Source organism: Anolis sagrei, chromosome 5 (genome assembly GCF_037176765.1).
Source record: "Anolis sagrei isolate rAnoSag1 chromosome 5, rAnoSag1.mat, whole genome shotgun sequence".
Classification (NCBI taxonomy): Eukaryota; Metazoa; Chordata; class Lepidosauria; order Squamata; family Dactyloidae; genus Anolis; species Anolis sagrei.
This window is the reverse complement of record NC_090025.1, coordinates 176,677,683-176,694,939: the sequence shown is the minus strand read 5'-3', so window position 1 is coordinate 176,694,939 and position 17,257 is coordinate 176,677,683. Positions and strand designations below refer to the sequence as shown.

General features: G+C 43.8%; 1 protein-coding gene across 4 annotated transcripts in view; it reads right to left on the bottom strand.

Moving 5' to 3' along the window:
* The window catches only part of DENND5B (DENN domain containing 5B), a 159,238-nt gene extending 142,301 nt beyond the window's left edge, over nucleotides 1-16,937 (bottom strand). For 3 of the 4 annotated variants that reach the window (XM_060776781.2, XM_060776783.2, XM_060776782.2), the window contains exon 1: nucleotides 16,586-16,937. In XM_060776781.2, coding sequence (XP_060632764.2) covers nucleotides 16,586-16,727 — 142 coding nt within the window. In that variant the 5' untranslated portion in view covers nucleotides 16,728-16,937. The remainder of the gene's footprint in view (nucleotides 1-16,585) is intronic. The other variant, XM_060776784.2, reaches the window with a different exon arrangement.
* Nucleotides 16,938-17,257: the final 320 nt, after the last annotated feature.

Below are 17,257 nucleotides of genomic sequence, written 5' to 3'. Positions count from 1 at the left end.
GCAGCCTGTAATAAATTCTGTAAGATGTAAACAGACATATCTAGCTGACTTTTTTGAAGATGAGACCTATGCACCTCCAAATGTGCTTCCAAGTACGCAAACGTGGGACAAGCAAAGTCAGACTTTGAAATATTTCTATTACCTAGATGAGACCTATGCACCTTCAAATGTGTTTCCCAAGTACACAAAAGTGGGACAAATAAAGCCAGACTTTGAACTATGTCTATTACCAAAATGTTACAGAACTGTGTAGGCTTTTGAGTTCTCCTGAGTACGTAGTCCCAAAAGACCTCATCAACTTGCACATTACTATGGTTGGTAAAAGTACTGTCTATCTAATAATACTGAGTTTATCCATAGATCATCACAACTACCTTTGTTCTTATATTTGCTGAGGGCAAAACACAAGAGAAAATTACAGAGTTCTTTGTTCCAATCTAAGGTACTATAAAAGCATTGTCTTTACTCTGTAAAAGAATAGCTTTATTGAAGAGGAATCAAAATATATTACCATAAGAACTTGAGATACATATACCGTTAGGTGTGAAAATCTAAGGACAAAGAAACTCTGTTTTAAAAAGTTCTACAGTGTCTTGACCTTGAAGGAGCTGGGGGTGGTGACGGCCGACAGGGAGCTCTGGCGTGGACTGGTCCATGAGGTCACGAAGAGTCGGAGACGACTGAACGAATGAACAACAACACAGTGTCTTGGATTTAAATAAAGCAGTGGTTCTCTCCAACCATCCAAAAAGAATTGTCTGTCAGTTAGTCAGAGCCTCAAACATTATTATTAAAGCCTGAAACAACATCACTGTCAGCATCTTCTTTTTCAGGAACAGCAGTGTTTGCTCATGCTTTTGGGGGGAAGGAATATATTACTTTTGGCTCAAGTGGATTGGCTTCAGTATCCCCTATAAATAGAGATGTTCTAGCTTTAGGAAAACTTCCCCAAAAGTTCCCAAAAGGCTCCCAAAAGACCATCTCCATAGAGCCAGTATTTTAGAAGTGATGAGCAACACTATGTATTACATCTTTTTTTTAAAAAAGTAGTGACACTATGGATAATTTTGGGAAAACATTCTGTTTTTCCTTAAATCAACAAATTATGGACAGCTGCATTATTGGCAATGTGTTATTTCCAAAGATATAGCACTATAGCAACTGCCTTCTGTTCACATTCTGATGGTCCATAAATACGGTAAGAGCTAAGTGTGTGTGTGTAGTGACAGCAAAACATCATGAGAAAACATCTATTTTCCCTCTTTCCTTGACCTACCTTAGAGTCATGACAGTGGTTCATAACCTTTTTTTGACCAGGGACCACTTGACCAGGGGCCACTTTAACAGGGACCACTTTGACCAGGGATCACTCTCCAACATTAGCACCAAAAGGGTTACAAATCTGTTTTTGGTCTACCTTCAATATGGTTTGGTTATTTGGGGTGCTGATTCAGAAAATTGCAGTGGACAGACCACATCAACTCTAGTTTCTGATACAGAACATATGCCATCAAGTACTTGCCATCTGCTCGCTCACAGAAAACCATATTTCATCATCTAGAGCTGATGTGGTGGTAGTAGGAATCTTTCATGGGCAGTCACCTTCTCCCCTTCCAACATCCTTGTTGCCTTGGCACTATACAGGGTTTTGCAAGACCAGTCTCTCTAGTTGCCGCATGGTTTCAAGACAGCTGTGTGGTTATGGTGAGGCCTCAGACCATATTTTTGTTCTTATAGACCACTGGTGGTCCACAGACCAGAGGTTGGGAACCACTGGTCAAGAGGAACCAAGAACCTAATGGCACCAGTGTGTGACTATTGACAGCATCTGGGATGTTTGTTCAAGACTGGACATCACCTATTGCTTCTTTGTTCCAGAGGACCAACATTAGAAAACATCTAGGAAAAGATTTCACCATGTAACAACCATTCTGGCATACAAAGGGACTTTTACAGAGGATTAAATTAATTTTCACATAATTCTAAACTACACAAAATGATAAACAGCACTCCCAGATTAAAATTTTAAATTGACAACATTGGCATTACAACAATTTAACTTAAAGAAACTTAGACGTGCCACTAAAAATGTAACTAGAACTAAAGTAGTTTTAATGTGTTACTTCCAAGCCCTCTTTTAGTCTTACCATACTGCATTACTTTATGCAAACTGCCTTGGGGATCCTGGAGATCTTTCTGGATGGTGAAACAGGAAGTTAAATAAATAATATAGGCTTTAAGAAAGCTGACACTGTAACTAAGAGGATGAGATCCTTTAATTCTTATTCATTTTCTTCTCTTTGCTAATCCTCCATGGTACTACAACCCAGCGTCTACCTAATGCATCCGATGAAGCATACTCTGGGCTACAAGAACTCATGTCATGGTACATCACTTTGAAGACTGACCTAGGGAACAGACTGCAAAAATGCAATGCAGTTCTACCACTGAAGCTAAGTAGTTCTGACCTGAAATGAGGCTTGGGATTGGAGACACTAAAGAACGCCTGGAATCACCACTTACAGTGAGAATTTTAAATAAAATGTAGGACACAAGGATAATCACGGGCCAAATACAATTTCTGCCACACCTTTTTTCTTATATGATAAGTAGCATATACATGTTATTATGAGATCTCTCAGAGATGGGACCCAAATCTAAACATGAAATTCATTTACTCACATATCTTACACACTCTGGAATCCATAGGGAAGGAGTTAAAAAGTCGGGGAGCAGCCTGTTGTAGCTCAGAAGTCTCAGTAATCACAACAGCCAAGGGTTCACTGATGAGTTAAGACTCAGAAAGGATTGTGGGTTTTCCTGGGATTCAAAGTGATACAGGCCAAGAAAATGTGATTGCCTCAGATAGTGATACAGGCCAAGAATAAGAGAATGCAATTCCCTCTGAGCTCCAAGGTCAGTCTCAAGAGACAGAAACAGCATCCCTAGATAAGGACTCAAGTGAAGACGAACTGGCAGAAAACTCTGATGGCACAACACCTGGCAATACAGAACTAAGATTATTATTATTGATTTATTATTTCTTTATGACAATACTACCCCACCTTTCTCAACCCCGGAGGGGACTCAAGGTGGCTTTACACATTGACAACTATTCGAGGCCATTAAAAACAATACACAATTAAAATGGGCGTTTTAAATAAAATTATAAAATAAAATTATAAAATAATCGAAACATTTAAAAAACATTTAAGCCAATATCACCATTGTTAAACCACTCTATCCATTAGGACAGGTAGTCACATTCGAAGATCAACAAGGCTTTGTGGGAAACAGGTAGAGAAAGTCCGTGGCAGACACCATTCCTTCATGTCTGTTGATAAGTCGGCCTGTGCGAACCCAAATTCAGTTCAGGCAATGTTGGCTTTCGAGCAAGAAGTCAGGCCTGAATTTCCTAGTCATTGTGTCAAGTCAAATCTTGGTTATGGATTAATGTATTCTGAAAGTTTTCTCTGCTCAAGTTTGCTTAAGTATACCTTTTGTTAATGGATTTATTCTGTGTTTATGATTTTGGCTATTCCTGGACTATTTTACCTTTGGATTTTTATGAGACATTTGGATTCCTGTACGGCTATCACCTATTTGCTAACCCTTTTTTGGATTATACCTCTCCTTTCCTCATTCCTGTTTTGTTTTCATATATTTTATGTGTTTTTTTACAATAAACTGTTTGCTTATACACTGGACTGTGGTGCTGCGGTCCTAGATGGCTCCTGGCCTGGGGTGCAACATAGCCACTGAGAAAAGTCTTTTTTCATGCTCCTATCAAACAAATCTGGGAAAACGGTGAGAAAGAACAGTCTCTTTCAATTATCTAACTGGTTCATTAAGGGAAATATGTCCTTCAAATAGCCTATCAACAGGTTGAGCTTGGAAAGAAAGCTATTTTAGCACTTTGTAAAATGCCATGGGAAAATGATACCAAGAACTTAAAATTGTGGTTTTAAAAAGACAGAGATTAAGCAATAAAAGACAATAATCATTTCTAATATTTTCATCTTATTTCCCCAGTTCAATAATATATTGGAGGCAGAATAGCTTAGAAACAAACATATCCTTAAATCTGGGCCCAAACAATTAAATCTGACCTACCAATTAATCAACTGAAGCTTTATTATTCATTCATTCCAAAACTGGGATTCTGCCAAGAAGCTAGAAATGGTTCCCACAGAGGCTATCGATACATTAAACGCATTTAAAGTCAAGCATATTTTTAAGTACAGGAAGAAAACAAACAAAAAGCCAGTCCATAGCATCCTTGAATCATTCCATTGATTAATCAGCTAATTACCGTAAGTGGATTAAACCTCACCACTGAAGGTTCAGTACTAAACAACTGAAGACTTTGGTGCAAGTCGCATGGCCTTTTATATTATCAAGTCTCCCCGCAAAATGAAAATACATATAAAATGCATATAGGTCAGTATTGGCTCTTTTGTCAGCTTTAGATCAGTGTTAGCTCTTTAGACTAATAGCACCTCTACAAACTATCTGTGTTTGTACAAAATCTGTTCTCTGGGCTATTTAGCACAGCTGGTAAATCACCAGCAATGATAAGATCTACCATTCAAAAGGTTGCCAGTTTGAAGCCTCAGGTTGGCATGAGCTCTTAGCTGTCAGCCCAGCTTACTGTTGACCTAAGCAGTTTGAAAACAACTTGAGCTGTAAGTAGAGAAATTAGGTACCGCCAAAACAAGTGGGGGGGGGGGGGTATTTTACAACACAATAAAGAAAAAAAATCAGAAAAATGCCCAGCGACCAAAAGGAAAGAGGAAGTCCTGCTGGCTCTTCATCATAGAGGTTGGAATGACAGCACCCCCTGTGGCTGGATTAGAGTACAACCTCCAAGGCACCAAAAAAGCTGGATGTCGACACAACATACCTCCTTTTTCTGATCTGTTCTGTCTCTGCATTGTCTATTCAAAAAGGCATTGAAAGTTTGCCGTGTATGTGTACTGTGATAGTCCTGGTTAGTTCTATTGCAAAGCAAACTGCTTCTTGAATATTTTTTAGCTTCAAAAGCAAGCGGTTGAATTATATGCAGTAATGTTGGGGATTTTTTAAATTTTTATTTTTGGGGGTATGTTATTATATTTTAGGATCTGATCCAGTAGATCACTGGGAGCCCCCGGTGGCACAGTGGGTTAAACCCCTGTGCCGGCAGGACTGAAGACCAAGTCGTAGGTTCGAATCCAGGGAGAGCACGGATGAGCTCCCTCTATCAGCTCCAGCTCCTCATGCGGGGACATGAGAGAAGCCTCCCACAAGGACGACAAAACATCAAAACATCTGGGTATCCCCTGGGCAACATGCTTGCAGACGGCCAATTCTCTCACACCAGAAGCGACTTGCAGTTTCTCAAGTTGCTCCTGACATGACAAAACAAACAAACAAACAAAACGCTGCATAGAAACAAAAATGTTTTGCTGGATTATAGTAACAGATTTGATACACTAAAGTGGTAGAGCCAAAAAGCACAGAATCCAACAGACTCCTTACTACCAATTATACAATAACATATAATTTCAGATCATGGTTAAGACATCCATTGTGTACATTTGCATTCTGCCCAAATGACAGCCTTGACAGCTTTGAGAACAGTAGTCAACACCTTGAACATTTAACAGGCTGTGAAAACTTTGATATCAACATTGCTGTGTAAATGGCCACTATTTCCAGAAAGAGGAACTGGAAATCACACCAGTTTAAAAACTCCCAAAGGTCATACTATGCAAATCAAGGCTGATGCACCTTCAACGCTCACCATGGTTCTATTCCTTTTTTGAAAAACCCAGCTGTAAACAGAACTCATGTTGAAAACTGAAATTAAGACTGACACAAAAATTACAGTAATGGAGGGCTGAGAAAGGGAGGTATAAGTAGAACAGCCCTTGTTGCATAGCGTATGCATTTTATAAGGTTGTAGCACAGTGGGTTAAATCACCAGCTGCAAAAAATCTTGCTGATTGAAAGGTTGACAGTTCATGCCCAGGTTGGGGTGTGCTCCCAATCGTCAACCCAGCTTCTGCTCACCTAGCAGTTTGAAAAAAGTAATGTGAGTAGATAAATAGGTACTGCTTTGGCGGGGAGGTAATAAAAAAGGCGCCCATGCGGACATGCCAGCGATTTGATCAGAAGACAACAAAGTTCCTTGGCATGGAAGATGAAGCCCCACATTCCCGCCCCCCTCCCATGGCCAGAGTCGAGCACAGCCTCCAGATGCCAGAGATGGAAAAAAATGGGAAGCCTTTATCTCTGTTTATGTACTGTCTGTCTTTGTTAATAGTATATCAACATTGAATTATATTCCACCCTATCTCCTCAGGGAGATAGGTTGGAATATAAACAAATTATTTATAAAGTAGGGCCTCCTGGTGGTGCAGCGGGTTAAACCGCTGAGCTGCTGAACTTGCTAACCGAAAGGTTGGCAGTTCAAATCCAGGGAGAGGGGTGAGCTCCCACTGTTAGCCCCAACTTCTGCTAACCTAACCTAACATTCAAGTGTGAGTAGATCAATAGGTATTGCTTCTGTGGGAAGGTAACTGAGCTCAATGCAGTCATGCTGGCCAGATTATCATGGAGGTGTGTCTAAGGACAATGTCCGCTCTTTGGCTTAGAAATGGAGATGAACACCACCACCCCAGTATCGGACACAACCTGACTTAATGTCTGGTGAAAACTTTACTATTATTCGTATCTTTTCTTGCATAATAAGCATTAATAGTAATTTCCCAATCTAGAAGTCTATATTCTGCAACAAAAATCAAAGGCGGACCTGTTAGCCCATAAGAAAAAAATCCAAAATTATTTCAGTAACCAGAAACAACCAGAATACCACAGAATAAGGACAAGGATGGCAAATATACAGTAGGCCTCTGTATCCACTAAGGTTTGGTACCCCCTGGATAACAACATTTGTGGATGCTAAAGTCCCATTATTACACAATGCAATAGTAAAATGGTATCCTTTATATGAAATGGGTATGCCATTGCCTATACATCAGTGAAGTATTTTGTGTGCAGTGAAATCAAGGTACCTTTTTAGATCCCCCCCCCCCCCCCCGCCTCACAATTATTTTCAAGCCATGGTTGGTTGAATCTGTGAATGCAGAACCCATAGATGCAGAAGGCCAACTGTCAAGTCTTGTGGCACTACAAATTAGGTCACAAAAGTCTATGTCATAAAAATGAATCCGCCTTCAAAGTGAAACAGAAGACTTTGTCATTTTTTAAAAGTTAGTTGCACACAAACTTTCAAGTCTGCCAGAAGGCTGAATCTGCAACAAGTAAAATATACAATCCTAGGAGTTCCAATTATATTAACACATACACACCAAGAGATTACGAGCATTAAAAATATTAAATTTCATATCACCAAACAGCACTATCATTTATTTATTACATTTATATCCCGCCCTCCTCACCCCGAAGGGGACTCAGGGTGGCATTATTCCATGCCCGAACAACAACAATAAAAAATAAACAATTTACAATATTAAAACCACATATGTAAACATTAGACGACTATTGTGCATAGATCCAAAGCCAGATAATCAGATAATAGTATTCATCAAACCGAAGCCAATTCCAATTGTATTACACAGATAACTATGCTGGGTCAAATACTTGCTCCCGAAGCCAAGTTTTCACTTGTTTGCGAGGGAAGGGGCTGATGTAATCCCACTAGGGAAGGAGTTCTACAGCCGAGGGGCTACCACTGAGAAGGCCCTGTCACTCAGCCCCACCAGTCGCACCTCCCCAGAAGATCTTAACCTCCATGATAGTTCAAAGAGAGTGATGCATTCAGACAGGTAAGTTGAGATGGAGCCGTTGAGGGCTTTATAGGCCAAAGCCAACACTTTGAGTTGTGCTTGATAGCTAAAGCTAAAACTAAAACTTAGAAAAGTTACCAATGGATCTGGTAACCCAAAAGAGTATTTTTATTAGCTTTGTCCAGGTCTAGAAATGCTTAAGTGGCGATTTAGCATGTCTACACTACTACTACAATAACAACAACAACAACTTTATTTATATCCTGGCACCATCTCCCCAAAGGGACTCGGGGCATTTACAAAAGCACATGATAGTGCAGCAAAATACACAAGATACAATGTGGACTCATATAGTGCAGTATGAACTGTATTGAACTGCATTATATGGTCAGCGTAGAACCTTATAATGCAACATGAACGGCACTGATCTGCGTTATATGGACGGCAGAGAACCCTACTATCATGCAACATGAATGGCATTGACTGCATTATATGGTTAGTGTAGAACCCTATAATGCAAGATGAACGGCACTGAACTGCATTGTATTGTCAGTATAGAAACCTACCATCATGCAACATGAATGGCACTGAATGCATTATATGGTCAGTGTATAACCCTACTGTCATGCAACATGGATGGTATTGAACTGCATTATATGGTCAGCAGAGAACCCTATTATCATGCAACATGGATGGCACTGAATGCATTAATGGTCAGTGTAGAACCCTACTATCATGCAACATGAATGGCACTGAACTGCATTATATTGTCAGTATAGAACCTTACTATCAAGCAACACAGATGGCACTGAACTGCATTATATGGTCAGTGTAGAACCCTATAATGCAACACAGATGGCACTGAACTGCATTATATGGTCTGAGGAGAACCCCAATATCATGCAGCATGAATGGCACTGAACTGCATTATATTGTCAGTATAGACCCCACTATCATGCAACATGGATGGCACTGAACTGCATTATATGGTCATGGTAGAACCCTATAATGCAACCTGAATGGCACTGATATGCATTATATGGTCAGCGGAGAACCCTACTATCATGCAGCAGGAATGGCACTGAACTGCATGGTATGATCAGCGGAAAACCCTAATATCATGCAACATGGATGGCACTGAACTGCATTATATAATCAATGTAGAACCCTATAATGCAACATGAACGGCACTGATCTGTATTATATGGTAAGCAGAGAACCCTAATATCATGCAACATGAATGGCACTGAACTGCATTATATGGTCTGCAGAGAACCCTAATTTCTCTGCTGACCATATAATGCAGTTCAGTGCCATTCATGTTGCATGATATTAGGGATCATGCAATATGAATGGCACTTTTTTATCGTGTCAGGAGCGACTTGAGAAACTGCAAGTCGCTTCTGGTATGAGAGAATTGGCCGTCTGCAAGGACGTTGCCCAGGGGACGCCCGGATGATTTGATGTTTTTATCATCCTTGTGGGAGGCTTCTCTCATGTCCCCGCATGAGGAGCTGGAGCTGATAGAGTTCATTTGCCCCTTCCCGGATTCGAACCTGCGATCTGTCGGTCTTCAGTCCTGCCGACACAGGAGTTTAACCCACTGTGCCACCGGAGGCTCCATGAATGGCACTAAACTGCATTATATGGTCAGTATACAACTCCATAATACAGTATGGCTCTCACTGAACTGCATAAGTATATGGTCACATTATGGGGTGAGCACATTAATCCATATGCAAACACAGAAAGGTTTCAGGACGCTAAGACAGCATATGGTGCATTGAAGACAGATTGAATGTACAAATCTTCCTTATGAGATCAAAATAGAACTGTTTAGAGGCCTATGCAAGACGAGGGCCTGTGCAAATCACGGCAATAATAATTTGCTTAGGCTTTGATGGCACAAAACTAGACCAAAAACCTCTTTTGTTCAACACCAAGATGTGTTACTTTAAAAAGAAACACACAATTCACCACTTGCATTAGTTTTAAGCAAAATCATGCAAAGGATTTAACTCAAACTGATCTCTATTTTAGCAAACGCTATATATAGCTCTACTTACACTGGAAATTAAAGCAGTTCGCGATCATGAAACATGGCATACACCTACTCAAAAAAAATTATATCCAGCTACTTTATTTCATGAAAAATTATAAATAAACCCAGTTATATAACAAAAGCTTCTGGAAGCTACATGCTTATTGATCAGTAATTCAAACTAAAATGTTTCATCTACAACAGGTATGGGCAAACTTGGGCCTTCCAGGTGTTTTGGACTTCAACTCCCACCATTCCTAACAGCCTCAGGCCTCTTCCTTTCCCCACTCAGCCGCTTAAGCGGCTGAGGGGGAAAAGGAAAGGGCCTGAGGCTGTTAGGAATGGTGGGAGTTGAAGTCCAAAACACCTGGAGGGCCCAAGTTTGCTTATACGTGATCTACAATGTTATATATAATTGTTGTCTACCTCTGATAGCTGTAAACAACACGTACCCAAACAATGTCCATTTGAATAGTGCTTTGGAATTGTTCTTGCAGTCAATCCCTATTATGATACGATTTTCCTTTCCTTGCACAGCTGGTTAGCTAGTGATGCAGCCGAGGTTTCCTGGCATCCATCCCACTTTTTATCTGTCTGCAAATCCTGCTGAAACTACTAAAAATTATATGACCAGTGTTTCTCCGCAGCATGTACAAATGCTTTTAGGATTAGCGCTGATGGATAAATACAATCTCAATTGGTTCATGAGCAAACTACTAAGGCCAAAAGGACAATGCGTGCAGACAGCTTGGGGAGAGGAGGCACATGGAGAAAATTAATAACATTCATCTATTATGGATGAGCATTTGAACAGAAAAGGGATTTAGGACAGGTATGGGCAAACCTAGGCCTTGGGGCCAGATGCGGGCCCTTGGGCTCTTTTCTCAGGCTCTCCTCTCTCCCACCATCCTATCATTCCTTCTTTATCTCTTTCCTTCCTCCTTCCTTCCCTCTTTCTCCCTCCCTCCTTCCTTTCCTTCCACCTTTCCATCCTACATTCCTTTCTTCCCTCTTCCCGCTCTTTCTCCTTCCTTCCCTTTTGTCATTCTTTCCTTCTCTTTCCTTCTTCCTTCCCTCCCTTCCTCCTTCCGCCACTTCCATCTTTCCATCCTTCATTCCTTCCTTCTCTCTTTCCTTCTTTCTTCCCTCCCTCTTTCTCCCTCCCTCCTTCCTTCCCTTCCACCTTTCCGTCCTACATTCCTTCCTTCCCTCTTTCCGCTCTCTCTTTCTTCTTCCTTCCCTTTTGTCATTCTTTCCTTCTCTCTTTCCTTCTTCCCTCCCTTCCTCCTTCCTTCCCTTCCCATCTTTCTAGCCTTCATTCCTTCCCTCTCTCTCTTTCTCCTTCCTTCCCTTTTGTCATTCCTTCCTTCTCTCTTCCCTCCTTCTTTCTCCCTCTCTCCCTCCTTCCCTTCCACCTTTCCATCCTTCATTCCTTCTTTCCTCTCTCTCTTTCTCCTTACTTCCTTCCCTTTCGTCATTCCTTCCATCTCTCTTTCCTCCCTCCCTCCATTTCCTTCTTTCCTTCTCTTTTTTCCTTCCTACTTTCCTCCTGGGGGATGTTTAGCTTGGAAAAGAGAATCATAGAGTTGGAAGAGACCTCATGGGCCATCCAATCCAACCCCCTGCCAAGACACAGGAAAACTGCATTAAAAGCACCCCCGACAGATGGCCATCCAGCCTCTGTTTAAAAGTCTCCAAAGAAGGAGCCTCCACCACACTCCATGGGAGAGAGTTCCACTGCTGAACAGCTCTCACAGTCAGGAAGTTCTTCCTCATATTCAGGTGGAATCTCCTTTCCTGTAGTTTGAAGCCATTGTTCCGCGTCCTAGTCTCCAGGGAAGCAGAAAACAAGCTTGCTCCCTCCTCCCCATGACTTCGACTCACATATTTATAAATGGTCCTCATCATATCTCCTCTCAGCCTTCTCTTCTGCAGGCTAAAAATGCCCGCTCTTTCAGCCACTCATCATAGGGCTTGTTTCTAGACCCTTGATCATTTTAACCGCCCTCCTCTGGACACATTCCAGCTTGTCACCATCTCCCTTCAATTGCGGTGCCCAGAATTGGACACAGTGTGATTCCAGGTGTGGTCTGACCAAGGCAGAATAGAGGGGTAGCATAACTTCCCTGGATCTAGACACTAGACTCCTATTTATACTCCTATTTATGCAGGCCAAAATCCCATTGGCTTTTTTTGCCACTGCATTACATTGTCTGCTCATGTTTAACTAGTTGTCCACGAGGACTCCAAGATCTTTTTCACATGTTCTGCTGTCAAGTTTTAGCCCATCTCTCTAATCTGTTAGGATCGTTCTGAATTCTGCTCCTGACTTCGGGGGTAGGTAGAGAGAGAACATGAGATCCATGTTTCAAGATTTAAAAGGGTATCCTATTGAGGCAGTGGTGGGAAACTGACTTTCTGCTTCTCTAGATTCCAGGGCACAAAGGAGCAATGGTTTCAAATGGCAGGGAAAGAGATTCAACTGGAAAGATTAGGAAGAGCTGTTGGAGTGTCATAGGCTGCCTCGGAGTGTGGTGGGGTCTCCTTCTCTGGAGGCTTTTCTGCAGCGACTGTCTATCGCAGTGGTTCTCAACTTGTGGGTCCCCAGGTGTTTTGGCCTACAACTCCTAGAAATCCCAGCCAGTTTACCAACTATTAGGATTTCTGGGAGTTGAAGGCCAAAACATCTGGGGACCCACAGGTTGAGAACCACTGGTCTATCGGGAGTGCTTTGATCACTTCTTGCACTTCTTGCATGGCAGAGGGTTGGACTGGATGGCCCTTTGGGGTCTCTTCCAGCTGTAGGATTCTAGGATTCCATATCAGGAGTAGGCAAAGCGGAGTCTAATGGACAGACTTTTTCTCTCCTGTCCACCATCTCATCCTGACCAAGGCGAACCCTTTTTGGGACCCAAATATTTCCCATCTTTCCTTCACTTTCTGTCTCTGAAAGAGAAGCGAAAGGGGAGAAAAGGGCAGGGAGGGAACTTGAGGAGGACCCCCTCCATTGTGGCCCACCCACCCTGCTCTGGCCCACCATGCAGCCCCCATGTTAGAAACTTTGCCCATGCCTGATCTAGGGTTTTGTGAAATTGGCAGCTAATGCACAATAATGATCTGGACTCGAGGCTATTGATTCCTCTGGATTCTAAGATTACACATAGTCTCTTCCTCTTAAAAGTAGGGTTTTCTTTAAGTGATGCCTCCATAGCGTATTTCCTTTCTAGAATATCTAAGATCTATAGGTCTGTGTGTAGTGTTGTGCCTCTGAACTTTTTTCAGGTGCCCAGCACAGCAATTAACTTGGTATGAGTAATAGGGTGAGGATGCATTACAGCTGGAGGTTCACCCAGTGTTACAAATGCATCTGCAGTTTGCAAGGCACGTTATCTGTGTTATATAAAGGCCTCCTTTTTCTGTTTGTTTGTTTTGGTACAATCTTATTCTAAAGCTTTTAGGCATCGTAGAAAAACCCCCGAAATGTTACACAATCCCTGCCTAAAGGTACAATTTCATCAAAGGCTAGATTCGGACTACATTATTCTGAGAGGGCCCGCAGAGCAGACAATCAGACCCGGACACATGTTGAAATATTAACCTGTATGCTCATGTACAAATTTACAATTTTGAGTCAAAAAATCAACCCAAGAAACATGTGTTGCTGGACTGTGAGTTTTCCAGGCTGTATGGCCATGTTCCAGAAGCATTCTCTCCTGACGTTTTGTCCAGATCTATGGCACGCATCCTCAGAGGTTGTAAGGTCTCTTGGGAACTAAGAAAATTGCGTTTATGTATCTATGGAATGTCCACAGTGGGAGAAAGAACTCCTGCCTGCTTGAGGCAAGTGTGAATGTTGCAAATGGCTATCATTTGAAGCCTTGCAGCTTCAAAGCCTGGTTGGTTCCTGCCTCGGGGTATCCTTTGTATGGAGGTGTTAGCTGGCCCTGGTAGTTTCTTGTCTGGAATTCTCCTGCACTTGCCTAGTTTCCAACAGATCTCACAACCTCTGAGGATGGCTGCTATAGATGTGGGTGAAATGTCAGGAGAGAATGCTTCTGGAACATGACCATACAGCCCAGGAAACTCACAGCAACCCTGTGATCCCGGTCATGAAAGCCTTTGACAATATGCGTTGGCTTTTTTCGTGGATCGGTCTGAATACTGCACCCTAACTCTTAGCATTAAAGAAACGAACTGTCTCCTTTCCAAAATAAGGCAAGGGTGAAGGCCCCATCTACACTGCCATGTATTGCATATCGAACGGCATTATATGGTCATTGCAGACAATTATAATGCATATTGAACTGGATTATAATGGGTCTACACTGCCATATAATCCAGTTCAATCTCAATTATAATGTCAGTGTAGATGGGGCCAAAGTCTGTACCGAGAGAACCTCAAACGTTTCCCTACTGTTATTTTTAATATTGTTACTTGTGATTGCAGGGAACTCCCGGTGGTGCAATGGGTTAAACCCTTGTGCCAGTAGGACTGATGACTGACAGGTCAGCAATTCGCATCTGGGGAATGGGGTGAGCTCCCATCTGTCAGCTCCAGCTTCCTGTGCAAAGACATGAGAGAAGCCTCCCACAGGATAGTAAAAACATCTGGGTGTACCCTAGGCCATTATTGCAGATGACCAATTCTCTCACACCAGAAGCGACTTGCAGTTAATCAAGTTACTCCTGACACAAAAAATATCAAAACCCGTAATTTTACCTCCCTCAACTTATTATACAAGAGGCTGACATATACATGGGTATTGATGGTAAGCCTCTCTTTGTGACCACCTTTAGCCCTGACACAGCAGTTGTGCAACCCATCCCTTCTCTCTTCCAAAAAGCAAAGGTAAATCAGCCGAAGTGGTGACAAAGGTAGCTTGGGTGCTCTTTGGACCTAGCTGAGCACTGATGAGGAAAGGAGGCAAATATGGGAAGTGAACAGAAGATCCCAGACTCTTGAGGTGACAGTACAAAAGCAGGGTTTTGGGGGATCTATCCCTCATCTGCCAGGAGGAGGAAGAGAAGAAGGAAGAAGAGGAGGAAGAAGAGGAGGAGGAAGAAGAAGAAGAGAAGAAGGAGGAAGAAGAGGAGGAAGAGGAGGAGGAAGAAGAGGAGGAGGAGGAGGAAGAGAAGAAGAGGAGGAAGAAGAAGAGGAGGAGGAAGAGGAGAAAGAAGAGGAGGAAGAAGAAGAGGAGGAGGAGGAAGAAGAGGAGGAGGAGGAAGAAGAGGAGGAGGACGACTGCACTGAAACGTGGTGCCTCTTGGCAGTGACATAATAACCAAACCCAGGCACTGCAGTTGGGAGGCATCACGATTTGGGAGGAAAAGGGTGGGAGGAGGAGAGGAAAGAAGAGCTAGAATTAGGGCTGGAGATCCATTTGGGGAGCAGCCAAAAGGGAAAGCACAGAACCTAGAAGGAAAGGGAGAGCGATAGTAGTTTAAAGGACCCTTTCCTCCATAATAGTTCTACTCATTGCATCTTTTCCTCCCTAATTTCCATGGCAAGGGAAGAAGAAGAGAAAGAGCTCGGGCTGCAAAGAAGACAATACAGAGAAGGCACACACACAGTGGCTCCAAAGGGATGCTCAGTAAAGTGGGGCTGGTTTGTGAAGCCCCCCACAAGACCCCACATAAATAGAGAGAAGCATAAACAGTGGCTCCGATGGGATGCTCAGCAAAGTGGGGCTGCTTTGTGAAGCCCCCACAGACCCCATATAAATATACAGAAGGCCCACACCGTGGCTCCAAAGGGATGCTCAGTAAAGTGGGGCTGGTCTGTGAAGCCCCCCAAAGACCCCACATAAATATACAGAAGGCCCACACCGTGGCTCCAAAGGGATGCTCAGTAAAGTGGGACTGGTGTGTGAAGCCCCCACAGACCCCATATAAATATAGAGAAGGCATACACAGTGGCTCAATGGGATGCTCAGCCAAGTGGGGCTGGTCTGTGAAGCCCCCCCTCCCACAAAACCCCACATAAATACAGAGAAGGCCCACACTGTGGCTCCAAAGGGATGCTCAGCAAAGTGGGGCTGGTTTGTGAAGACCCTAAAGATCCCAAATCAATACAGAGAAGGCATACACATTGGCTCCAAAGGGATGCTCAGTAAAGTAGGGCTGGTTTTTGAAGCCCCCACAAAACCCCATATAAATACAGAGAAGGCATACACTGTGCCAAAGGGATGCTCAGCAAAGTGGGGCTGGTTTTTGAAGCCCCCCACAAAACCCCATATAAATACAGAGAAGGCATACACAGTGGCTCCAAAGGGATGCTCAGCCAAGTGGGGCTGGCTTGAGAAGCCCCCCACAAGACCCCACATAAATATACAGAAGGCCCACACAGTGGCTCAAAGGGATGCTCAGCCAAGTGGGGCTGGTTTGTGAAAGCCCCCCAAAAGACCCCAAATAAATACAGAGAAAGCATACACAGTGGCTCCAAAGGGATGGTAAGCAAAGTGGGGCAAAGGAAGGGCCCACTCTTCCTTGCCCCTGTCCTATCCCTTCCCAAGAAGAGGGGCGCCATATAAACAAACCCGAAGGGGGTTTAATTCGCCTGTCTGGACAGACCCTCCTTCTCTCAATCCGGCGCAAAGCGGGCTAAGAATATATATTCAAGGGGGAGAGAGGGGCAAAGGAGAAAGGGAAACCGGAGATGGATGGGGAGGGAAAGATGGACTGGGCAGGAGGAACACAAAGCGGCCCCTTCTTTGTCTCCCTCCCTCCTTCCCTTTCTTCCTTCCTTCCTTACCGGCCAACTCGTCCGGCTCCAGCCCGCTATCGGCGTCGATCCCGCAGAGGACGAAGTAGTGGGCGAAGCGGCAGGAGGCCGAGCCGGAGCCGGGCCCCGGAGGAGGAGGAGCAGGCGGAGGCGCCGCCGCGGGGGAACTCATCCTGCGCTCCGGCCGCTGCTGCTTCTTCCCTTCGGAGAGAGAGAGGGGGGCAGGCGGAGGCGCCGCTAACCCCCAGCCCCTGCCATGGCCGCCGCCAAAGCCGCCTCTTCCCTCTCCTCCTGCTGGGCTTCCTTTCCTTTCCCTTGCTTTCCCTGCAGGGCGCCCCTTAGAGCCAGGCTGCGTCTCCGCCGGTCAGCAGGAGAGGAGGAACAAGCGCGCGCCCGCCTCCCCGCACTGGCTCCGCCCCCCTACCAGGAGGAGCCAATCAGAGCCGAACCGCTCTTTCGCCCCGCCTCCCCGGCGGGATATTTAAATCAGTACCATGCAGACCTCGGGCAGAGTTATTCAAGTCCAGGCAAAGAGGTAAGAGAAGTTTGGGTTGGTGATAGTATGATAGCTGGGTCCGGAAGCTCCCAGCGTTACGGAGATGCCGCAAAGGCGTCTGTGAATAAGGGAAGAGAGGGGGCGGAGTGAGAGTGAGGAGAGCGAAGCAAGGATAGAAAGGAGGGGACGCTTAGGGTAAGGGTTAG